This window comes from Daktulosphaira vitifoliae, unplaced genomic scaffold, assembly GCF_025091365.1.
Source record: "Daktulosphaira vitifoliae isolate Bord-2020 unplaced genomic scaffold, ASM2509136v1 Scaffold_3, whole genome shotgun sequence".
Taxonomy (NCBI): Eukaryota; Metazoa; Arthropoda; class Insecta; order Hemiptera; family Phylloxeridae; genus Daktulosphaira; species Daktulosphaira vitifoliae.
In genome coordinates this window covers 18050091-18077553 of record NW_026099574.1, presented here as the reverse complement: position 1 = coordinate 18077553, position 27463 = coordinate 18050091, and the positions used below count along the sequence as shown (strand labels likewise).

General features: G+C 26.1%; 1 protein-coding gene across 2 annotated transcripts; it reads right to left on the bottom strand.

Annotated features, from left to right (window-relative positions):
- Nucleotides 1-10799: 10799 nt before the first annotated feature.
- LOC126903344 (glutamine--fructose-6-phosphate aminotransferase [isomerizing] 2-like) lies at nt 10800-27244 on the bottom strand. Of its 2 annotated transcripts, XM_050681492.1 has the most exons (15): nt 27075-27244; nt 18662-18958; nt 17529-17636; nt 16680-16769; nt 16294-16607; nt 16088-16229; nt 15909-15941; nt 14320-14489; nt 13323-13562; nt 12330-12528; nt 12008-12252; nt 11672-11827; nt 11486-11614; nt 11282-11416; nt 10800-11220 (listed from the first exon to the last, which is right to left on the bottom strand). In XM_050681492.1, exons 2-15 carry the CDS (start codon nt 18666-18668, stop codon nt 11110-11112), a joined length of 2079 nt encoding a protein of 692 aa, XP_050537449.1. In that variant the 5' UTR covers nt 18669-18958; nt 27075-27244; the 3' UTR covers nt 10800-11109. The 2 variants fall into 2 exon arrangements, with proteins under 2 accessions (XP_050537449.1, XP_050537450.1); XM_050681493.1 differs by lacking the exon at nt 15909-15941.
- Between the last annotated feature and the right edge of the window lie 219 nt (nt 27245-27463).

Below are 27463 nucleotides of genomic sequence, written 5' to 3'. Positions count from 1 at the left end.
CACCGTAGTTTACCACCCCACTGGCCCTCATTGGTCGTAACCACATATTAATGAATTATATATTTCTGTATACATATATACTTACTTCTAGAAACAAAAAAAACTGCCATCAACTTATACATATTAAATATATTATGGCAGTTACTTACCCTCCTACTTATACTAGAAGTTTGGGAAAATCAATTGGTCACGAAGGACTGAGTGAAAATGTCGTTGAAAATTAATCATAACAAAGATTTTGACTTATGAAAAGCAGTTGGACATTTTAACAATAAATTATACATAAATGGACAATAGACTAACATGTTTATAAATTTAAAAATAAATTAAAGGCTTTGGAAAATCAACTATTAAATAAAAGTTGAATCACGTACTTCTTTGTCATTGTCATTATTGCCATTATAATGATGTTCATTTTCTTCGTTGTATTGTAAGCGCTACTGCTATGATTTTGCATACGCTGAGCGCCGGCCTTTTTTTATTATAATTATTTCGTACATGTTAATGTCAAAATAAATGTAGACCTCTATTATATATTTTCCTATAATTATTTTTTAACTACTGTTATTCGACACAATCTTTAGTATCTGTATTCCTTGGTAATAGTTAACTCAATAAGTTTTAGTGGTATTTCACGATGACCCATCGTCCTTGGCCCATTAAGTCTCGAGAAGTCTGATCATTAAATTATTCAAGGGTCCTTTATCGAATTTTTCATTATTATACAATAGATGTCCACTAAACTAAAAACTTAAACCAATTTATTTCCGTTTATCAGAGCATTAATAAAAGTGCAATGTCTTGTTAACTTTTTTAAAGTTTTCTAACTGTACACTGTACAGTGTACCGGATAATTATTTATCTATGATCTACACAATATCTTCTTAAGTATAAAACATGAAATTTTTTACTACTTAGAAGTTAATACTTACGCAAAGCGCGTAGGAGCCTACCCCTTCCATACCTTAAATTTACGTCAACTTTTATTTTTTAAATGAAAACATATATGTTTCATCAGCTTACAAATAATATAATGATATGATTAAAAAAATGACCGGGCGAACACATCTTTTGTACCAAAACTTTAAAAGACATTAACATTAACATTTTTCTACCTCGGCTAGAGGAGTAGTGCGGATCCAAATCGTTTAAACTGCTTAAATATATGTTATTATTTTAAAACTTAAGTTAATAAAATTTTGAGAGGGTAAGAGGAATTTGACTAAAATTTTTTTTAATCATAGAATATATGGATACTATTTAATTTTAAAAAGTAAAATATCTAATGTATTCTATATATAATATATAAAATTCTAATTAGAATTACAACATATTATTCATTACAGTATCAATGCTCCATTGTTTGTTTAATGTATGTGTAAAATGAACTGAATGATTCAAATTATGTTTATTTCCATAACACACGTGCTTTTTATGCTAAATATTATTGCATTTATGTTTTAATGTTGTATTATTTTTACTCTTTGTCTACTTAGGCATATATGTTGTAATAAATAAACAAATATATACATATATCTCAAGATAAAGCGTGAGTTATAACCAAAAAATTACTCTGTATTTATGAAATTTTTAACAATCATATAATGACTAAAAAATTAAATCAATATTGATTATATATGAAAAAATAAAATGTCAAATGTTTTAAGTTCTAAAAAATTGTACTATACATACTTATATTTAAAGAATATTCTTCGTTTTACTTTTAACTTAAAAATATTTATATATTTATTATTCAAAAATATTTGAGTTGATTTACTCGATTTATATCTAAGTTATTTAGTATAACAGCTTCACTTCATCATAGTACAAATGTGGTGTAATAATATGTAAATCAAAAGTTCAAACATAAAAAGATAACGATTAAAACAAACATTTTTTGATAATCGGTTGATAATTTTATCAATTTACTTACAGTAAATTCTTAAAAAATTTGAATTGTAACTTAATTGAAGAATAAAATGTATTAATTAATACATTAAATTAAAGAATAAACATATAGTAACTAAATAAATGTATTTTTATATAAAATATTGGTTCTTTGGTTTTACCCATTCTAAGTGTCATGCTTACTTATTATGTCATAAAACATTGAAAAATTAGATAATGCTGGAAAAATTACTTAACGACCTATGATTTTCAAATTTTTTTTTTTTAATGCAAAAACTGGACGTTATTTTAGGAAAATTATTCGCAAAGTTTAGCACGCCATGAGAATTTAAAATTTTCATCAAAACGCTCATTGCCGCCAACGTTTTTCGATTTAAATCCTGAAATTTTCACCAGAGCTGTCTATAGACATTTCAAAACTTCCTAAAAATTTTGTTGAAATCTGTTCATATTTGGCCAAGTTATCAGATTTTTTTTTTTAAGTTCACATGCATAGTTTTTAATAAAATAATATTTTGGTTCACGCATGTCAATTTTGTTTAAATTTTATGCAAGTGTACTAGTAACACGGTATTAAAGATACTTTAGGAGTGCACCTAAATATTTTAGAATGATATTATTAAGTAATTTATTTATTATTTCAAGTATCAAATAAAAATTATTGAAAAGGATCTATAAAAAAATAATTATTCTAATACAGAAAAGTTCATCCATTATTATTATCATTAATACCTTTTTTACTTCCTTCTCTTTTTTTTCTTTGAGAATAATTTTTTTATTACTATATATTATAATATAATATATTAACAATCTTTTTCTTCGTGGTAGGAAATTTTCTTACATTTTTTATACCCTATAATAAAGTTTTTGTTACAGGTTGGGTTGGGTACTCCTACTGCAATCAGTGGCCTACTTGTAAGGGCAGCTTGAAGAGACTAACGCACCATAGATGCGTGAGGGCCGTTGGCCGATGGGTCTGGAGCATAGTTATTATATGATCAAAGTGTCTTGCGCATTTATTTGAATAATAATAAAAAAAAATGTTATAATAATTACTCGCTAGAAAATAAATTTCAAACATATTCTCTATAATTTATAAAATAATTAATCTAATTATTTGATTTATATATTTAATTATTCACAGGAAATCTAATAAAATCTATTTTTTTTTTGTATTAAAAATCATAACAAATTAGGCATATGATTTTAAATGAATTTATTTCAATTTTTTAAGTCAATTTTTACAATAATATAATGATTAAACTTTGATCTTTACATATTTTTTTTGGTTAAAAGTAAATATAAAAATGTTTTATTATGTAAAAAATATAAAAATTAAAATTTTTACTCGCTATGAAAATTCTTAAGTATACGTGAAACCATTAAAAAGTTGTCGTGCAATGTTTAACTTTAATTATTACAAAATCTTTCTCAAAATAGATTTTAAAAGCCCAAAGGTGCTCAATAAGTAAGGAAAATGGTATCTCTTGTTCTCATTCAATCTTGAAAATTAACCTGTTTCCTTACTCTTTGAACCCTCAATCTTTAAATTCTACTACCCCTCTAAAATATAACATCCCACTAATGATTTAAAAAAAGTTTTTGTAAATTTTTTTTAATTTTTTTATAAGTGCAATTATATAATTATGTACAAATATAATTATATCACACTATATCAATTAGTAATTTTTCCAAAAACTATTTTATATTTTCTTGACCAGTGCTATAATTTTCTTATGATTATTTGTATATTTATCTTAATTAGAAAATTTTTAATTTTAATAATCAGATAAAAAAAGTTTTTTGTATGTGTGAATATGCACTACATATTTTAATTTTGAAATATAAATAACTTCCATAAAACATCATAATTCTTTTTGCTAAATAAGCAGACTTCAGAAATACTCAAAGTATTTAACAGCATAGTTTATATTTTATATAAGGGTAAACACAATTCCTTAAATATTTTAGGTTACGAATTTTGTGTTAAATATAAAATATTTACATCAAGTGATACTTTCTATCTTTCAATTGCGTGTTAATAAATAATCTTATAAATAATTCTATTTGTGAAAGTAATATAATAATTATCTATAGACACACCTATAGAACTGCTTCGTAATATATTGTTATATAATTTATTATACTAACGATATCAACTATAATCAAGGCTGGATATAAACGCTATAAAAAGTTAGATGTTTAAATTTTGAACTTAACTATATTATATTTTTCGCTAACATGACTAGTATCTTAAAGTGGATATTACATAAAGTAACTTTAACTGTATTTGCTTTGGTTTATTTTATAAGTTAATTCAGTGTTCAGTAATTGAATTAAAAGACTATTTTGTATTGTACTGGAATTAAATGATTTATATATAAAAATAAAGAGCAACTCGGACCTAATTCTATGGATTTGGTATTACATTTACAATCTGAAGATGAAAAAGATATTTGTGCATATGATTTATTTGAAAAATTCTTAATTTGTCATAACATAGTCGAAGAATCAACAATATCCATTGATGTAATTAACTTTATAAAGAAAAGTAATGGAGCTTTTCCGAACTTAGCCATTGCTCCTAAGATTTTGTTATGAGTCCCAATAACTTAATCTAGTACAGAACGCAGAATAAATACAAAAAATAAACATTAAGTGTTGAAAATTACGTAGTTTGTGGATTTTCCATAATACGCAAATTGTAAATTTTGTAAATTCTATAAGTAGTGTTAAAATTATTTCTCCATCATCAAATTTCCACCAGAAGTTTTAATTTCCTAAAAGTAAATACTATGTAAATTTGAAAAAAATTCGTTAGTCACCATGATCCATGCGTGTTCAAGACCGTAAATTGACACAAAAAAAAAAAATTATAAATTGATTCAAATATGATATGAGTTAAAATAACATGACTAAAAGTTTCTGAAAAGAAAAAAAAATTTTTTGACCTTCAAATTTTTCTATTTAAATACTACAAAATTTAAGTTATAAATCAAAATTTCGATATTAAAAAAAATTCAAAATTCATAAACTTAAGAATGAAATTGAAATACTATTTAATATGAGTAAAACAGTGCTAGTTCCACAGTGATAGCTTATTTAGATGTGATGTTATAGGCTCTAGAACATAAGGTTTCATGTTGAAAAATAGTTTTAAGTAAAAATAATTGAAAAAAACCCAACAAAGGGATGTCGCGGCACAGTGGTGACGTGGCATAGTTGGGTCAAGTATAATGATATCTGATAGTGATCAAAATCACTATTATAAAAAACGCTTCGATGCAAATCTTTAGATAGTGTTAAATTTTAAAAAATTGATGGATAATTGTAAAATCAACATCAAGTTTTATTAAAATAAAATACATAATTTTAATACAAAAATAGCATATTTTAGAATACGGCAGCCATTTGCGTATAGAAGATAGGTCGTAGGGACAATTTTTTTTTTTTCATTTTGTAGTAAATAAAATAAGCTTTAATTTTATATATGTTTAAAGGACGCAGTATTTCCGGAACATTTTCAAAAATTAAGTTGAAAAAGTTAGATTTTGTAAAAAAGTTGCTATTTTAAATCCCCCCCCATTGAGCAGGTTAAGTGTTAGATTTTCAAAAAAATGATATGAAATGAAAGGGAAATATCTAAGGTTTCAATACAAAAAAATATTATTTTCATTTGTTCATTTTTGAAAAAGTTATGGCAGTTTTAAGTACAAAAAACATCCCGATAAAATGTAATTTTTATCGCAAACATTACATTTTTTTTTAAATTTTTCGACAGTCATTTACACACAGAAGATAAGATGTCGGGACAAATTTTTTTTTTTCATTTGATTTTATATAACATAACCTTTGATTTGATATATGTTTAAAGGATGCAGTATTTCCGGAACATTTTCAAAAGTTCAGTTGAAAAAGATCTATGTTTTTTACAATATTTTAAGTTTTGAACGCCCCCTATATAAGGGGAAATTGTCCAATTTTAATAAAAAGTATGTCAAATGAAAGATGTACTTATAATGTATTTAGAAAAAAAAATTTGTGCTGATATATACATTTTTCAAAAAGTTATAGCATTTTTAAGTTGAAAATTTAAAATCGAAAATTTTAACACAAAAATAGTGTTTTTTTAACTACGGCAGCCGTTTAAATGTAGAAGAAAAAGTGTCGGGACAAATTTTTTTTTTTCATTTTGTAGTACATAAAATAAGCTTTAATTTGATATATGTTTAAAGGACGCAGTATTTCCGGAACATTTTCAAAAATTAAGTTGAAAAAGTTATTTTTTGTAAAAAAGTTGCCATTTTAAATCCCCCCCAATGAGCAGGTTAAGTGATAGATTTTCAAAAAAAATGATATCAAATGAAAGGTAGATATCTAAGGTTTTAGTATAAAAAAAAATTATGTAGATTTGTTGATTTTTCAAAAAGTTATGGAAGTTTTAAGAAAAAAAAGTGAAAAAANAAGCATGTTGAATGAATATTTGATTTTTTGAATTTCAAAAGTTTAGTTGATAAAGTTGTCATTTTAAATCACCCCTGTGGGCAGGTTCAGATTTATAAAAAAAATATACTAAATGGAAGGTAAAAACATCATGCATCTATAAAAAAAATTATATTGATTTGGTCATTTTGAAAAAAAAATATGGCACTTTTAAGTAAAAAAAAATAGAAAAAATGTCGAAAATTAGCGATTTTTAAGTTTGTAATTTTTTTGGAGATTCCCCCCATTTACAGGGAACGAGGGAAATTTTTTCAATATTTGAGAGTAATGTCTTCGACTAGATACGATTTGTGATCTTTTGACGTATTTTTGAAGGAAATAGGTTCGGTGAGAGATGAGAAAAAGTAGTAACAGACACAAAAAAAAACACATCATAGTAAAGTGAATAACTTCTCAGCTTAGCATCGAAGCCAAAATTAACTTTTAAAATATTTTTTGTAATTGCAAAAAATAACATAAAATATATTTTAAATATAGTTCAATATTCTAAAAATTGATTAAAATAAAATAAGTATAAAATGTTATGTAGATCATAAGTTATATGAGCTGTCGGTTAGATCTGTTCCACCTTGTATATATTTACTAAAAATAGTATGTAGAATTTTATTATATAATCAGCTGTCAGGAGTAACACTTAAAATTAGCTTTATGGTATTGTTTTAATCTGCTATTCGCAAAATTCGAGGAATTGAATTATCGAGTTTAAATTATTAATGATGACTCCTGATTGTTACTAAAAGTTCGATTTCACACAAAGCTGACAAATACACATGGGATAGCGAAATCAGCGGAGAATTTTGTAGTCTCGTCAAGTTGATCAAAATCTAATAGTAGCGGCTAGTTCATTTTGCATATTATCCTAATGAGACCTTTGTTTAAAACAACAATTACGTCAATGGTAACATTAACCGTAGCTTGAACACTTCATATTGACACTTAGTTGACATTTCCAAGATAAAGATTTTGTATCAGGATTTTATAAGGTAACGTCCAACGAATCTTCATGAACAATATGAACAATATTGGATCGGTATTTTCTAATAATTATCAAAATTCTGTACCAGGGATTCATAAACCTAATGTGTGCGTTTATACGTTCAAGTGTCTCGAAATTATGTCCACTCTATCACCGACTATTTTTAAATTGTCATCGGGACAATTCAATAGACATCCAAATGAAGTTTCTTGACGGTAATCTCATGAGTTCCTGGTACTAAAATTTTTTTTTCATCCGAAACATAATAATCAACACATACTATTATGGTATCCAAAAATCCGAAGATCGAATCATAATCACTATAGCTCGATAAATGATAATAAAAAATGAGCACCTGTTTATTTAAACCTATCTAAATATCGTCTATTTGACGATATTTATCACGGTGTTTTATTGTATAACTTTAATAAAATAAGATTAAAGGTCGTTCTAACTTATTGTCTTACATAAATAACAGAAAACAATGTTAATATAGTACTTTGTAAAATGCTAGACAAACAGAGAATTTTTGGTGTTAAAATTGAATACCATATTATTTATAATCAATTTAAATTTTTCTTATGGTAAATTATTTTAATATGAGAAACATTAAGTAATTGTATGCACAATTTTCTAATTTATAAAAATAAAACATACAAATATTATGTATTTCTCTTTAACGCGAGGATTTTTTTCTGAAACCATTTTGTGGACTACTTAAAATATGCTGACTTCAGTTATAAATATAGTTTTGATCAATAATTTGACTTATAATTGTAAAATATTCACATTTTTTATAAACCTTAAAAATAATTAAGAAACTAAGATGAAAAATAAATTATGAGTAAGTATAAGTATCAGAAAAAATCTCAACCTAGAATAAATAAATTTTTGTTATACTAATTTACTTAATATTTCAATGTGTATTTTCATGAATAGCACAGCCTTCTTAATAATATTAAAGATAAATAATCTTGATATTCTTAATAAATATATATATATATATATCTACAACTTAATAATAATAATAAACCCAGCACAGGGGGGTCGCGGCACAGTGGTGACGTGGTATAGATGGATCAAGTATAATGATATCTGACAGTGATTAAAATCACTATCATAAAAAACGCTTCGATGCAAATCTTTAGATACTGTTTTATTTTAAAAAATTGGTGGATTATTCCAAAAGCTTCATAAACTGCTAGTTCCTTATTAATATCCTGATTAAGATAAAGTATGTCGAATGAAAAAGGGATTATTAAAAAATAGTATTTCCCATAAAAAAATTATATTGATCAATACACTTTTCAATAAGTTATAGCTTTATAAAGTTAAAAATGTAAAAAATAAAATTGAGAATTTTCACACAATAATAGCATTTGGTAGCCATTTTCACCGTGAAGACAAAATAAAGTCCGAAATTTTTTTTTTACATAATAAAGTAGATTACATTAGCTTTAATTTAATATATATATAAAAGTGTCAGACTTTCCGGAACACTTTCAAAATTTAAGTTGAAAAAGTCAATTTTTTGTGAAAAAGTTGTCATTTTGAATCCCCCCCTGTAGGCAGGTAAAAAGTCAGATTTATAAAAAAAATATACCAAATGATAGGTAAAGACATCATGCATCTACAAAAAAAAGAATTATATTGATCCATACATCTTTCGAGAAGTTATAGCATTATAAAGTTAAAAATATAAAAAAGAATTTTTTTACAAAAATCGTATTTTTTTTATTAAGTTTAATGTCTGTTTTCACCATGAAGATAAAATAAAGTCCGAAATTTTTTTTTACCATTATAAAGTATATTACATTAGCTTTAATTTAAGATATATATAAAAGTGTCAGACCTTCCGGAACACTTTCAAAAGTTACGTTGAAAAAGTTCTACTTTCTATATGCATTTTTATGTTTTGAATCCCCCCTGTATTTAGGGAAATGGTCCGATTTAAAAAAACAGTATGTCGAATGAAAGATCTATATAAATACTACTTCTCATAAAAAAATTGTAATGATTCATACATTTTTCAAAAAGTTATAGCATAATAAAGTTAAAAATGGAAAATACAAAATCGAAAATTTTCACACAAAAATAGCATTCGGTAGCCATTTTCACCATGAAGATAAGATAAAGTCCGAAATTTTTTTTTTTCATGATAAAGCATATTACATTAGCTTTAATTTAAGATATATATAAAAGTGTCAGACCTTCCGGAACATTTTCAAAATTTAAGTTAAAAAAATTAATTTTTTGTGAAAAAGTTGTCATTTTAAATCCCCCCTTGTGGGCAGGTTAAGGGTTAAATTTATGAAAAAAATATACCAAATGAAAGGTAATGATATTATGCATCTATATAAAAAAGAATTATATTGATATGTTTATTTTTGAAAAAGTTATGGCACTTTTAAGTAAAAAAAATTGAAAAAATTTCGAAAATTAGCGATTTTTAAATTTGTAATTTTTTTGGAGGTTTCCCCCATTTACGGGGAACGAGGGAATTTTTTTCAATTTTTAAGGGTAATGTCTTCGACTAGATACGATTTGTGATCTTTTGACGTATCGTTGAAAGAAATCCGTTCGGTGAGAGCTGAGAAAAAGTGGTAACAGACACAAAAAAAAAAAAAAAAAATAAACACATCTTAGTAAAACCAATACCTTCTCAGCTTCGCATCGAAGCTAATAAGTAATAAAAAAATGATTATATAATAATCATTTGATATAACAGAATTGTGCAGTAAGTGTAGATAATACACCTAAAAATTAACATGATAAAATGCATTTAAGTCAGTAGAAAGACTACCTACAAATGAAACTAATTCATATGGGAAAATGTATTGACTAAACTATGATAGTACACGTTATAGTTACTTATAATAGTATTTTTATAAACAATCATAAATCCTAATTTTATTTGGAATAATAAAATTTTAATTGAAAATATCTATTGTGTTTAAACATCAAATATTTTGAAGGAACTGTTATAAATCTTCGTAGTACATACGAAAAATTCGATTAAAATAAGAGATTATACTGTATTTTTATTTTAAATATTCAGAATAATCAAAATGATTGATCAAATATTAAAAATATTAAGGATTTGAAATATTGTTATTAGGTAAAGACGAAATTTAAAGAAAAATTTTAAATTAGATTTTCTTTCTCTCTGTGAATAGTTTTGTATTTCATTTCATGCAAATTTTATAAGTTTTTATCTTTAAGAAAATGTAGCCCTTCAGATTCCGCCAATAATACTTGTAGGAATGATAGAGAAAAAACGTGTACGTTAGTAAATTTAAGTAAAAGCAAGTAATTAATAAACCATTTTTATAAAATTTTATTATTAATTTTTAATAACAAATTATTATGGGAATGATATTTTATCAATACTTAAAAGTGATTGATACTAAAAATAATACAATAATAAAAAACTATGTTTCTGTTATATATAAAATTGCACAAAAAAATATATGAAAAAAATATTTCTCAATAAAAGAGAATTTAACTACAAAAATGTAGTAATTTGATCGAATGAAAGTATAATCACATTATAATAGTAACATAAGCACATGTTAAACCTTAATTTCAGTATTATTACGATATAAAAAATATATAAAAAAAATAAAACAAAAGTAATAAAACAATATACCAAAAATTAATTTTTGTTAACTACAACGAAAATTGAAAATAAGAAAAATAAAAACTCAAAGGCAACAATAACTTTATTCAACAGTCACAGACTTAGCCAAATTCCTGGGACAGTCAACGTTACATCCTCGCATGACAGCAATGTGATAAGATAACAATTGCATTGGTATGACAGTCAATAATCCCTAAAATAAGATGAAAATACAACAATGTTTTTATCCATAGCAAAAAAATAATCGTAAACACCTGTAAACAATCAACTGTGTGTGGCACATCAATAGTTTGCCAAGCCAAATTTTTAATTTCCACGTCATCTTTCTCGCATATTACAATTGGACGACCTTCGCGAGCCGTTACTTGTTGCAAAGCGTTTATACATTTCTAAATAATACATTTTTATTAATTTTAATAAAATCTGATTATAACCCATGTCATTTTTCAATTGCATACCTTATACACAGGATCTCTTGTCATAATCATTATGATTGGCATTTGTTTATCGATGAGAGCTAAAGGACCGTGTTTCAATTCACCAGCTAAAATACCTTCACTGTGTAAGTAGGTGAGTTCTTTGATTTTCTAAAATAATAACATGAATTATTAGGTAGTCAGTTAGTTTGAATAATTAATACGAACCAAAGCTCCTTCTAAACAAGTAGCATAATGATATCCTCTTCCCATCACTAACAAAGATTTCTTTTGATAAAGTGATTCGGCTAATTTCATTACTTTATTGTCAGTAGCCAATACCTCTCTAATTTGTTCAGTAATATTTTCTAGGCCCCTAATAATCTATAAAAAATCATAATTTAGTTTAAAAAAATTAGCTATTCAATTATAATAAATATAGGGTTTTAACCGAAAGTAATACTTAATTCGTACAGTTAATTTAAATTATAGAATAATTTTTCCTTTTTTTTTTTTTAAGTAATATGTAGATATTTTAGTAATAAGTGCTCTCAAGATTCTTACCTCATTTCTCCTAGGTTGCATGGATATGCGATCTTCTGACATCACCAAACCAAACATGACTAATGATATGAACTGTGAAGTATAAGCTTTTGTAGAAGCCACACCAATTTCGGGTCCGGCATTAATATGAATACCGCAATGAGATTCACGACTGATAGAACTGCCTACCGTGTTAGTTACTCCCACAATTAAAGCTCCGCGTTGTTTGCAATACCTCAGTGCCAATAGAGAATCAGCCGTTTCTCCTGTAACAAATTCATACGTTATACTTAATCATAAGACATAAATTTATAACACCTGAAATTATTTAAGGTATACTTACCTGACTGAGATAAAAAGAAGCAAACGTCGTCTCTGAATACTGGAGTGTTTCGATCCAAAAAATCTGAAGCTAATTCTACTATAACCGGCAATTCTGTAAGCTCTTCCAACAACTGACGCGTGGCCACTGCGCTGTGGTAGCTTGTACCACATCCAATCATCATTAAACGACGACACCGTTTTATCTCCGGAATATAATCCTGAAATATAATGGTGAAACCCTAGTTAATTAACTACTAAAAACCAAGGTAAACCAGTTGAAATTTTTAAGTTTTCTTTCGACTTTTGCACGTATTTCATGTAAAAAGATTTATTTACAATACAGCGATAGCAACAGGAGGTGCTATCGCTGAAGTGTGATGATACTTATTTTCAATTAACGCTTAATGTTTTGGCTTTCAAAAGTTTTACGAAGTCATACAATATTAACTGACAGGCGGGGAAAAGATGATCGTATCGAAAATTTACATTTCAAACAGCTTTTATTGCTACTGAATTTCTTCAAAATTCTTATAGAGGCAGCCGGAAAATTGTTCGGTTTTCTAGCAGCCCCTAACCTCCATTAATTGTAAACGAGTTATTACAATGAATGTTTATGAAGTAAAACACAAATATCAACAGAAAATCTTTCATATTGGCAAGTAAACCGTTCACTTCTATGTTTATAAACTAAAAAATCTTTATAATTGTAAAACCATAAAATAACCTTAAATCATATTGTTTTCGTTTTACTTCTAAGAATTAAATTGTATTACAAGCATACCGCGAATAAAAAAAATCATAAAATTGATGTCGTGAAACTTTGAAATCATGATAGAACATGAAGAACTGGAACTATTAAGAAAGAAATGTTGATACTCATTGTATTGTCTCACTGTTGATCACAGTTTAAAATCTCAAATATATCTGGAAGATTTTTCAAGTCTTTCCAACACATTAATTTAGAATAAAATTTCCCTCGTAGGTAATTTTACTCCCTAAATATTTCTTGTACCTTAATACCACCAAGGACGACCGTCTGATTCTCAAAGTTCACACGACCTCGCATAGTATTTACGACAGATTCAGGTTGTTCGAAAATTTCCTTTTGCATGAAAGAACTAAAGTTTCCTTTCATAATCTGCTGGATTTCCATTTTGAGCGTGGTGATCTCCCGAGCATGAGGATCATCAGTAGACATACGCATTCTATGAATGGTCAATCGCCCTTCTTTTACAGCAGCTACGTCGTCGTCCTAAAATAAAACAAACACATATCATTATACAAAATGTATAATCACTATAGATTATGCAGCGTGAGTCACAATGATACAACATTTCCTATAACTTTTACTCCAGTTAATATATTTTGCTTCGCTTAATCTTTTAAACTATTTTTACACTTTAATACTAATATTTCAATATAATTAATATTAGTATTTATTTTAAACAAAACAAATTAATGTTTTAAAAATTAACGTATTATATTTTTTAATTCGAGATAGCTATTTTTTCAGTAAATTTAAAAAAAAATTTTAGTACAAATTATTTTATTAATGTTTTGTAGTTTAAATTCTGTTGCATTTCAAAGTGTTGAAAATGTTGAATTTTTACATTCTAATTTTATAATATCAAAAGTTATTCATTAGTGAAAGAAAAAATTAGAAGTAAAAACAATTTATTAATGCTGAATTATGATTTTGTTTATGTTTTGTTACTGCATATTTACTACTGAAGATTAATAAGATATTTTGTTAAAAACAATTTTTTTTAAATACTCTATATATTTTTCAATAAATTAAAAATAAAATACTTTTATAGTCCTCATGTATAAAAATGATTTAAAAAAGAAATTAACATAAAATATTAATTGAATCAAGTTATTGAATTATTATTACATATCATTGTGACTCACCTTATATAGTGATACCTCTAATAGTTTTTATTAAAATTTTATTTGACAATTAAAGACTAATGAGATTTATAAATCTAAATTTTACTAGTTGTAATAACCTCTAAGTAAATAACTTGATTAGTGTGTTCGATGATGGCACTAGCGTCTGATGCAAAAAAGTACTCTACTTCTTCTTTATCGCCCAGTGGATGGAATTCAGATGTGCTTTCCTGACGGCCCATTGGAAGTGGAATGGACATTTTGTCACCGCGTATAAACCTAGTGTGTTCTAAAAACAAAAAGCAAAAAAAAAAAGGAATACATCAATCAAGTATCTCAGAATAAATAAATAATAACATGCGCACCCAACATCCTACAAGAGTTCTTAGCGCTATAATGAATAAGCACCAGTAATTTATTATTAAAATAATATTTTATAAAGTTTTGAACTATAATATATTGTGCTACAACGATAATGAAGGATAATAGATATTTCTATGTTATTTTTTGTTTTAAATTTCGTAATTATTATTAGACATAATAGCGAATAATACACATTACTATTCAAAAATTTAGTCATATATATATATATATATATATTTCTTTTTAAGAGTTACATAATTACTTTATATAATACGATTTTATTCCAACAAAGTAAATGTTTACTTAAATAGTTTATATTTTTTTATACATTTACATAAACTATTTGAAGCAAAATTATATATTATGAAAAAAATGATCAGTTATAGTTATATTTGATAAGTATGTCAAAATTTTCGTAAAGATTGATAAAAAATTTCTTTATACATAATGAAATCCCTAGTAATAAAAAACTATACAGTAAAAAAATTAATAATATAATTATTTACTACACTAGGCAATCTAATAAATTATTTTAATTTACTAATTAAAACGGCAAATAATATAATATTAAAATGTTAACTTCAAGTTTCAAAATTTTCAGTTAATTTAATAAATTAAGCATTCATCTTTAAATGTAATAAGAACATACACTATAGTAATTAATAAACTTATTTTTAAACATAACATTCTCATTGTTAAATAATAAAAATAATTATCCTTTGTTAACTTTAAAACCACAAATCTAAATATCTTGAGTATTTCTTTATATATGAAAGTTATTGAGAAATCTAAACATTTTCAAAAATTGTTTCTCTTTTAATTCATTAAATAATCATTAATATTCGTTAAAATATATTAGAAACTAATTTAAATGGATTCACTGTGCGTTTATAGCATACTCAATAGATGACAATAAAAAATTAGGCAACAAAATTGTAATGTATTATATAAAACAAGCATTTAAATAGTTTCCCTAATTAATTGCATTACAAAACGTTTAAGTACTACAACAATACAACAGTGAATGTCGATCATAGAATGCCGTTATATTTGCACCACAACTAGTTTTTAAAACAAACCTGACATTTCGAAAGTCTTCATCTGTACTTGAAAATTGACCATTACATTCTTAAAATATTTATACACATATAATTATTCACACAAAGTATAACCCATTCACCATCAATAATGGTGATGGTCCATTACCATTACTACCACCACAACAGGAGCCATCACCATTATAATAATTTACGAATATTAAATTAGCTGAAGCTAAAATGCGTTGAAAAAAGCAAAATTATTTACACCATTACAATATATTGATTTTTATAGTGTGTGTGTGTACCTGTTAGTGAGAGAGACTCTCCGTCTTTCGTATCTTCAAGTGCCCCACACAAATGGAACAAAAACAAAAACACACCAATTTTCCATTTTAACTAAAAACACTTATTTCCTACTCAAGTTTGAGAGAGAGAAAAGAAACAAAAAACACACATCGTACTCTAGAAAATGTGCTAAAATTACCTTTGTTATACAAAATAGGAATATGATCAGTAGCCAACCTTGTCTCAGACTTGATACCCACCAACAATGGACTACCCCTTCTAGTGGCAACACATTCATCTGGGAATAACTTACTCTTGAAGCAAAGGGCAAACGCACCCTCCTATCAAAAGCAAATTGTTTAAAATAACGAGTGATATTTCGAAAACAAAATTGCGCCATCATACCAATTGCTGTATAGCTTGTTCAATTAATTCTCTAAATTGTAACGTGGGATGCTGTGTATAAATATGGTGCACCAGTTTCACTATGGCTTCGGTGTCAGTTTCAGATTCGAACACGTACCCTTTTCGTTCCAACAGTGCTTTTACTTCTTTGTAGTTAGTCACGATACCGTTATGGACCACGCAAAATACCTGTTCCTTGTCGGATCGTTGGGGATGCGAATTAACGCAACTTGGTACTCCATGAGTGGCCCAACGTGTGTGAGCAATGCCCACATGGCTTTTTTGAATTTCTTCAAAGTCCAATTGATCTTTTACTACAAACAAAAACCCGTCAAGTAGGTTGTAACTTTTCAATTATGTTTTAAATTATTCTATTAATAACTCACAAGCAAACAATTCATCTTCAAGGGCAACCACTTTTCCTTCTTTCTTCACGATCGTAATGTCTTTACCGTCGGGCCCATCGAATGCAATACCTTTTCAAACATACCAATCAAAACATTAGGGAAATTTTTTCTTAAATTTTATAAGTTCAGTTTAACATTTACGCACACAGTAGAACAATCAATAGCAAAAAAAAAACGAAAGACTCTACAATATACAACTATGATACTGTTGTTATTGTTATTATAATAGTTGTGAAAAGAAAGTCATTAAAGAAAAAAATTGACCGCAATGATTCTAAGAAGTCAACATATTAATTTAATGAATAAAGAGATAATTTTTAGACTGGGCACTAGATCATAATAATAAAAATAATAATTCTATAGTTGCATTGAAATCAACTACAATTAAAGTGACGGCGAATTTCACGGTACATGAACTCTAACGAATGAGCGGTCAGTTGTCAAAATAATCTGTAGAATTTCCTTCGGAGAGTTAACGCAATGATTTTTCCATATTATCGAATACGGAAAAATCGTACAGTTATTCAAGCCCCAGGAGACTTATTAAAAATAGCTTTCTATTAAAACTTCAAGAAACCAGACTTCTAGAATAAATCGTATATTTTTTAGTAGATCGTTTTTATCTCATAATAATTTATGTTACTTAGTAGTGATTATAAATCATGAAAGCAAAGCACAAAAATCGTCAGAGCGCCCTTAGGGTCGTAAAATATCTAATGATGAAAAACCATAACCGACGTTTAATGCTCTTGATTCAACGCCAGTATACATAAGACCTCAATGTATTTCCAAGTACTATAGAACTATCTTTCATTGTTAAATACTCACCAGCCGAATCGTAACCCCTGTATTCAAGTCGTTTGAGTCCATTCACCAATAGAACAATGATCTCTTCCCTGGACTTCGGTGTCAGATGATTTAGGTAAGCGAATATTCCTAAGAAATAATATAAGTCGTCACTAACTTTTAAATACAGCTTGATTATTGATTTTAGGTTTTTAACAAGACAGTTATGTGCAAACTTTCCACTATTCTTAAATCACTTGATGGTCTTTATTCTAATATAATTAATGAATACCAACAAAAAGAAAAAAATACTTAAATTTAGTTAAGAAATTGAGTTACTTCATTTCCACAAAATTAAAAAAACCGTCGATTCTTTGTTAATACACTTTGTACAATAACGCAGTGTTAAAATAATATATATATACGCCTACCTACCTATCTCTTAGACAACTTTCAAATAACTTCAATAAAAATATAATTTACTAACATTCTTTATATAAATGGACGAGAAACTGCGAAGAGAAAATTTTCATTTTATTAATGACTACGCCGAATTAAAATATAAAAAAAAAATATATTGTTTTAGTTTTAATTGAAACTACTTAGAAAATAATCTTTTTAATATTAAATAACAAAAAAAAAACGGACAACAGAAAATTTGAATACTTAAAATTTTCAAGGCTAAAAAATCGTATAATTATTTTGCACTTTTTTTGTATTGTTTTTTGACATTTTTATGGGGGGAAATTCTCGTTTTCAATAGTTATGAATCTTACTTTAAACTTGGTCGATTTCCATCCTAGATAATGGTAATAAATTATGTCTTTGGATCAATTCCAAAATCTGTTATGTATAACACGAAATGATGTAATGTTTCAAGAAAGTAAATGGCAAAAGCAACCGGTTAGATCGTGTAGCCCCAGGACGATGGACTCTTTCTAGTTACTATTTTATAAAACATTGTATTTTATATAAATTAATTGATTTTTTAGTTTTCAAACAACACAGAGAAAGCTTTGAACACGATTTTTTCCATCATATAATATTTATGTCAAGTTTTAAAATTTTATATGGAATCAAATTTAAAATCAAAAAATTAAGCCAAAGATATAAGAGTACTCATAGAAAATATTTTACCAATTAAAAAATTTATTAGTTAATTAATTTGTACTCACCGCACATGTCGAGAATGGTATGGTTCAGACGTAAACGGTTATCGGGACAGATTGAAGTGCGCCCAGAACCTCCTGGACGTATTTAAACTGCAGCGGGACGGCCGTATTGCCCCTACTACAAGTTGAGCATAACGCGAGAGCAGTTTAAGGTACGGCTTTGCTAGGTATACGTGACACGGTCTGAGCACAATGGGCGACGTGGCCGAGCCGTCACTGCCTGCCCCTCCACGGGCGTGCGGAGTGCTGGTGAAACGACGACTTCTGTTGCTGTTCGATCCAAAACACGTGCGTGCACTCCTGTAAAAACATTTTTAATTAAAAAAACGACGTTTTTCCTGGAAAATCTTTCATCAATATTTTGACAAAAAAAAAAAAATTGATTTTATCCGCAGAAAAACAACTGAGCAAAAGTACTTCGTTTTGCACCACAAACATGAACACGTGCACATAATCAGGTTACGTGAAACTTTGGGCGAAATGACAAATTATATATAAAAGATTGAAAATAAGTTTTCAATGTGGGATAAAGTCATATAAGACGGTGTATGAAATGGAGGGGCGGATCCAGAATTATTCGATATCAATATCAATTTTTCGCTTATTTTATCTTTCAAAATACTTTTTTTAAGTAGATAATGATAATTCAAAAAGAAGCCACGCACCCTCTGAACTTTCCCTTGAATTTGTCACTGAAGAAATGTGTAGGTCAGATTTTTGGTTTCCCAGGAACTACATTTTTTTTAAACTTTTTTTAGTATATAATTTAGCTTCTGAACTTAATATTTAAAATTTAAGCGCTGAATATAAGTGATTTAAAGAGAATGTGTACAACGGACCAATTAAAAGTAATATGACCCATAACACTTAAACTTTACCATATCATTAAATAATGCACTTGATATCCAAATAACATTCAAAATGAAAATAAATAAAACAATGTAAATAAAAGTTAAAACCCTCTAATTGAAGGGACAACAATCAAGTGATTTTAAAATAGTGGAATATTTGGAATTCTTTCCAACAGAGTTAAAAAATCTGGTAAAATTAAAACAAAATATCTTAACCAATAAGAAAAGATATTAGTTTTATATTGGGGGTAGAAATTTTTTTGATATTGAAGTTCATTTTGAAGGGATAAACAAATAAAAAAAGTCTAAAAAACTTTATTCACTTATAGAACAAATTTAAAACATAAACATAATTTTATCAATATCACTTTCATTATGATAAAAGTGTGTAATTTTGAATAAATATAGTCTAATACTTTGTACTATACACAAACACATTTTTGTATTATAAAACTTTTTCCGTTTTCTATATATGTATACAATTTTTTTATTTGAAACTTCTTTTTATGGTAATTAAAAAAAAATTAAGACTATTGATATACTATTCCTAGTAGGGATTGAACGCCAATACACTCTTCTTATTTGCGCCACTGGTTTCAACCCTTAATCTCAATTGAATAACTTTATTTCTTCTTATCGCGGCGCGGCCTACGTCTCAAATAACAAATATTTTTTAAATACAATTTATAAAAATTTATCTCATTAAATTAAATAGTTATAACTCTAATTATAATTAACGCAATCATTTGTATAGATAAAAATTTTACTCAAATTATATTTGTACAATATTATTGAGTGAATCAAACAACTAGTTGACCATAATTGAATAATGTTACAATTATGAATGGTATTCTCTAAAGTAATGAGTTTATACAGCAGAATCAAAGGGACAGGGTAATTAAATTTTTATGATTAAATTATTAGTTTTGTGAATATTAGAAACCATTTATATAATATGTGGTGTCATTTGTACGTACATGTAACTTTTAACTTTGGCTCAAATAAAAAATGACATTATAAGATTCGGTAAGTTCTTCAATCAACGATTTTTGAGCAACGTAACACGTACAAATACATAAATTACATTTGTTTGTGTATAATTCACTTGTTTTGTTTTGCCACTAAAAATGAAATATAATAACAACCACTAGAATGTATTAAACAAAAAATCGTAGCAATATCAATCGAACATAATTCACTTTCTCTTCCACTAACATCACAGATTTACATCGTATATATTTAGATCTAGTCCGTCATATTCATATAATAGTTTTTGGTGGGCTTTATTATTCATCACCTACTTTGTACTAGACAGTGCACTTTAATACTGCCGGAGAAAGGAAAATAATCCATCAATTAACTATATACACCTGCAATATCCATGATGCTATTTTTATGCTAATGTTGCCGACTTTGATTACATTAGTTATGGCGTCTTACGAATTCATAAAAAATTCAATCATCTAATGGTATCTCAAATTTATTAGATTCATTTTAATGGACGTATAACATGAAATTTTGTACACAAAGTGCAGTAATGAAATTCAATTATTAAAGTGATTTAGAAAACGGTGAAATGTATGTGGTCAAACAAATATTAATTGTATAAACATATTAATCGTTCAGTTATGTACTAGTAATTTATAACTTAGTTTTATACACCGACTTAAATTTATAACATGACACATTTGTCCTAAGACAACTCGGAGGCTATTTGTTTTTGAAAAATTTTAAACCCCCAATTTTATGCATGAAATTTGTTTGTTATAATTGTTTTAGATGATTTAATGAAAAATAATTATAACTATATTTGTAATAGTATTTACCTAGACTTTTATCTAATTCTCCAATAACCAAATAAATGTTCATTAAGCAAAATAATAACAATAATAAAACATGGAAAAGGTATTGCACGTAAATTATAAATCATTTTAACTGCTTTTGAATAGATTTCAAGTACAGTTTGTAAGTTAATGTTAACTTTTAAATTATAGATAACTTTTAAATTAATATATATATATATATACAGTGATTCTTTTATCGCTAGCCAATCAATTTTTCTTAAAATAATAACTTTTTGTGATTTTTTTTGGCTTTTGTAAGTTACATATGTATTTCCATTTATCCGTTATAAAACATTTTTTAGGTTCATCACTTATATCTTATAAGGTTGTCAACTTTATATTTTATTATTTTTTAAACGAAACATACATATTAAACAAGCTTATAAATTAGAATATGATCTAATTAAGAAAATGACTGGTCGATAACTACTTTTGGACCAATAATTCAGAAGTTATTAAAAATTTAAAATAATGTCTGGAAATGAGTAGGTTTATACCTACGTATGAAAATGAGAATAATGAGAATTATTTTCTATTTGATAAGATAGTTTAATATGTATGTTTTGTTTAAAAATTAATAAAATATAAAGTTGACATCCTTATAAGACATAAAGGATGAACCTAAAAATTATTTTATAATAGATAAATGAAAATATATATTTAACTAACAAAAGTCAAGAAAATAACTTTCAAAAAACTTATTATTTTAAGAGAAACTCAATGTCCTGTGTTAAAAGAATCACTCTGTATTATTGGCATTTTCAGTACACTCAAATTAAGACTTTTGAGCTATTGAATCTAAAAATTAGTTTTTTAATCAAATAAAAATCACCCTTTCTCTATGTTTATTTAAAAACACAAAAGCTTCACTCCATCTATCATTTTTTAAGTAAAAATAATTTTATGAATGTGTTAAAGCTTTCATGGATTGTCTTGTTGCTTGAAGTGCTTGAGGATATATCCATGTTCACTCTGAAGATGAACTCTGCAATGAGTCCGAAACGTCAGAACTCAACTACAAACATGGATATACCCTCAAGCACTTCAAGTAAAAATAATTTTCTGATGTATTTAAAATTGATATTTTGCTTTTAAAGGACAATAAGCTGAAAGTATATTATTCTTTGTTATTTAGACAATTAATTATTTAATTAAAGTAAAATTGTATTTAAATAATAAAATAAATGGGTTTTTTTTCTTTAATAATTACAACCATTGATAATAAAGTAGATAATTCAGAGCACTTACCATGGTTTATGCTAATAAAGCATAAAATAATATATAGCATTAAATCAAATAAATATTAATATATTATTTAATTTATAAAATAATATAGTTCAAAGTAATTTATTTCATTTTCTTTTATATTTAAAGAAATAAATAATGTATTTTCATGAGTTTGTATTATTACTATAGTAGTAAAAGACATCTACGTTAAAATTGATAATTTAGCAAATAAAAATGTTACATATAATTTAAATATATGCATACAATTTTTCAAGTTGTTACACGTGCATTCATTAAAAATATTTTCAAACAATAGAATAAATATTTATTTAGGGTTTTAAAGAATCAAGGACTTATTTTAAGGGGAACTTAATACAGATCTAGTGCTATCCAATTTTATGAAGCCAGTATTTCTGTTGCTCAAAAAATAAAAAAGATATCACGAGTATGTATACCATATTAGAAAAAATCGAACCACTCTACTCACTGGAAATGAACTACTCAAACAAAAAATTCAAATAAAAACTTAAAACAAAAGAAAAATTAACACTTCGACAACCAAATATTTTAGTGTAAATGGTATTTTTAGAATGTATAATGCAAGAAAAAAATGAATATCAAAATAAATAATTATTATATTACAATAAAAAAAATGTTACATAGAATAGTTCACAGCATGAAAATATCACGTAGAATAACATTGATCAATATTATTAAATTAGTACTATTAGATATTTTCTGATAATTTAACTAGCCAAAATTTATCCAATTACCACATTTTATATACGAATGTAATTCAAAAATACTTAAATGGACTGATTAAAATGTTTTGTGACTTAAGTCCCTTAATTTCAAGTATGCAATAAATGATAAGAAAAATATTAGAAAAAATAAAAGATATATAATAAAAACTTTAGAATAATTAATGAAACCTTTATCAAAGTATACGATAAAGAGGACGTATCAAAAATTATTGTGTACACGAAAATCGTTAGAAAAAAAAATAAGAACCTTAGCATTAGCCTTGAAATAATGTGATAACAGTTAATGTGTAATATATACATCCGTAATAAAATTAAAGATAATGAACATTTTCTCAAGTTTTCAACAAAAAATATATATATTTATTAGTTTACTTTTATGTATTGATTGATTAGAATTTAAAAAAGTAAAATATAACCTATTCGTAATAAGCTACAAAAAAAATAACTACAATACTATTATTTGATAACTTACAAAGTTTGGTTTACACTATTTGCAACAAATAGTGTCTGAGTAATGTAAAGTCAGACATTAACGTGATCAAAATATAAATAAAATTTCGATGAGAAATCTTTTATTATTTTAGTGCTTGTTAACTACTTTTTTTTAACATATATTATTTCAGAAACTATAATTTAATAAAAATATCTATTTTATTAAAATATTTTTTGCAAATGTTTTATTAATAATAAAAACTGTTAAGATTATTGAAAAAATGTCATTATTTTTTAAGGAACCATTTTAATTATTAAATAATCATTCATAAATTCAATGTAATTTCTATAATTTTCTCAAAGTAAATTAAATAGTTTTAATATAACCTATAACACCTATAGGACCTATGGAAATTTAATAATAGTATAATTGTACGTAATTAGGAGTCGATATCGGCAACTCAACTGTCAAGATTTGCTTGGATAGTTTCACGCAGGGGTCAGATTAAAATGGTAAAAATGTACTGGTAATTAAGGAGATATTCACGAATTCCTTGGTAATCACCGCAAAAACAACTTAATTAAACGGGTCTTAATAGAAAATAACAAAACGATACTACGATCCCACAATATATGTTTTTTCAATAGGCATCATGGTATCTACATCGTTATGAGCTGCCTTCGTCGGTGATCCAGATATAGCCCTTGAACTTAATAGTACTTCAGGTAAATAACAACTAAATTAACCCTCCAGAGATATAAAGTAAAACGTACAAACTTACATTATATGTCACGAAACGGAACATTGTTCCAAATTCATCATAAAAAGAATAAATAACAAAGGATCTATTGAAACTGCTATCTAAATTAATAAGTATGGCACAATACCAATAGAAAAGTTATCACTTTACACAAAATTTTTTGATAAACAAATAGTTCTATTTTATATAAACTATAAATATATTAAAATATATTTTTCTCAAAAAATTAGATAATTGAAAAAATGTTTAGCACTACAATTACATAGATTTTAGAATTTAAACAAGTGATGTATTAAGGGTTTATTTTGTCTCCTTCCTAACATTTTTGTAGAACAAAAAAAAAAAATGTTCAACTTATCTCAAAAAAAAAGTTTGATTATTCCCACTGTTGTAATTCTTATATCTCACTAGTTCAAAACTTAGAAAATACATAAACCCATCTACATAAATAAAATAATATTACATACGTTTATAAGTTTTATTTGGTTTCCAGTTAAGATGCCCAAAAAAAACTTAGGACACACTTTTTGTTGCACCTTGTGATGGTGACTACCCCAGATGGCACCTCTTGTAGAAATGCCACTGATTAAAACGTAAAATTTCAAATCATACATCAATAAAAATAATCATATTTTTATTGACTCAATATGAATAAAAATATAGTGATTCTTTTACCGCTAACCAATTAATAAATAATCAAGATTCTATTATTTTAGCTATAAATAACAGTAACTTACTAAATTTGGTATATATTTTAAATATGACTTGACAATAGCATTTGTACTAAATGCCAATGATATAAAATGCTTTATTAAATTGTGAATAGATTATAGACAAAAGTATTTTATGCTTAAAAAACAAACTTACTCGATAAGCCAGAATTTAGAGAATTAACAATTTTTTTAACTTGATAAAATCGAGTTAAGGGATCATTACCACATAAAGAAATGAGCGTATTAGTCAACATATTCGTGTTAAGATTGCCTCAAGATAAACACTAACTATCAATTTATAAGTACATCAAAAATCGTTTACAATAGAACTGTCTGGTATTTAAATTTATAAATATTAAAAACAACACTAAAATAGCAATTAGAAATATGAAAACTATTATTAATAGTAACAAATTCTTTCGAGCTTGAATTTTTGGCAATTTTTGTTAAGAGTACTAAACTATTCTTTAAGTTTTTTAAGATCCATAATAAAAATATTTTAAAAAAATGCAAACAATTAAGAATACTATATTTAGTATAATAAGTACTATATTAATTATAGTTACACTATAAATTTTAGTTTAATAGATTGTAAATGTATTTAACATAAACATAAAATAAATTTAACAATAATTAGACTTTATATTTTTGTTTGTTTTATAATTTAAAATTCAAAAATTAGTATTTTTAGTACATAATTATTATTTTGTGCATTGTTCATTAAATTAAAAAATGTGCGTTGTAATTTTTATATTTAATAAAAGCGTTGACAGACTGTATGACTCACACACTATAAATCTCACAGAACTACAAATTGGTTTTCGAGTTTAAAAATTTACGAATTTACTGTACTTAACTTTAATATACATCCTAAAAATTCGAATTTAATAAAATTATTAATTGATTAAAAAGATATTGATAATAGTCAATACGTAAATCATAAGTCTGCCATTAATGGATAGTAAAAATATGAGTACTTGAGTACTTATAAAGACAAATATTATCATATTTATAAGATACCTTGTAGTTCTCCTACATCATAAAATATTTATGATGTTTATAATAAAACCTATATCTCAGAAAGAATATTATAAATATTTTCGAAGAATAAAATCTACGAATTAAGTTAATTGACACTTCAAATTTGAGTTATATTCGACAGTAGCTTTAAAACTTAAAGAGGTTAAACCCATTCTACGTTAAATTATTTGATAATCACTTAGATTGATTAAATCAACTCATTTAATTCCAAAACAAGCATTCAGAGTAGACTTACGCGTCAATGCGGCTAATGATTTGTAAGCGCCTAGTGTTTACGGACTTTTTATGACGAACGAAATTGATAACATGTGATATAATATGGCTGTATTACATGGCCAATTACTGATAAGATAAGAACATAGCCGTATTTGAAAAACAACAATGCTAACATGATAGAACGACAGTGAACAGTGAACATTAACTTTCACTTAATCATTATGTCCTTTATGAGTCGCATTAAATAACACTTGTTCCGCTGATAACGACGTTGCAAGCAAAATATATTTACAAGTAAATTCTGTCCGGTAATTATCAACAATAACGGAAGCACCGACCACATCAAAAAGAAGTAAGCCGATCGATTAAATATTGTTAATAGTTCACATAATTACATTACCGACATTTATTTTGCATCAAACATTCTTGTTCGAAACATTGCTACCCGTTGCATTTACGTTCACATGAGTATTGTGATAAGTGATTAGTGATAATTTAATAGTAACAACCGTTCATTTTATGTACAAAATAATTTAAAATTAGTAGACATAAATTTTAATTACTTACGTTAATTCTATTTTCAATTATTATTCATCGACAAAATGACGAATAACCATGTCTTATTTTTCCCGATTATTTCTATACTCATATTTATAATTGAAGGGATTTGCTTTTACTTATTACCTACATATATTATAACTACATGACGTTTATATTTTGTCTTGAATTCCGATGTTTGTTTTTAAATTTCGCAAGATAACCTCTTTTGTTCTCATATGGTATTATTGTACTACAGTGTCACCCCACCAACAAGTTTGATTATCCCGCCATCAAAGCTTCTTAATTGCTACGAATTTTTATTTTGTAATGTCAATTACCATTTCATCTGACTAAAACTTGTTTGTGTTGTAAAGAACATTAATTAACCATATAAAAATTAAGATTGACTGGTATTA

Excerpts from the sequence above, each read along its gene's own strand:
- LOC126903344 (XM_050681492.1), bottom strand. Across the intron at positions 12,529-13,322 it reads TCGTCCTTGGTGGTATTAAG|GATTATATTCCGGAGATAAA; the intron begins GTACAAGAAATA and ends ATTATATTTCAG. Across the intron at positions 11,828-12,007 it reads TGCAACCTAGGAGAAATGAG|ATTATTAGGGGCCTAGAAAA; the intron begins GTAAGAATCTTG and ends GATTTTTTATAG.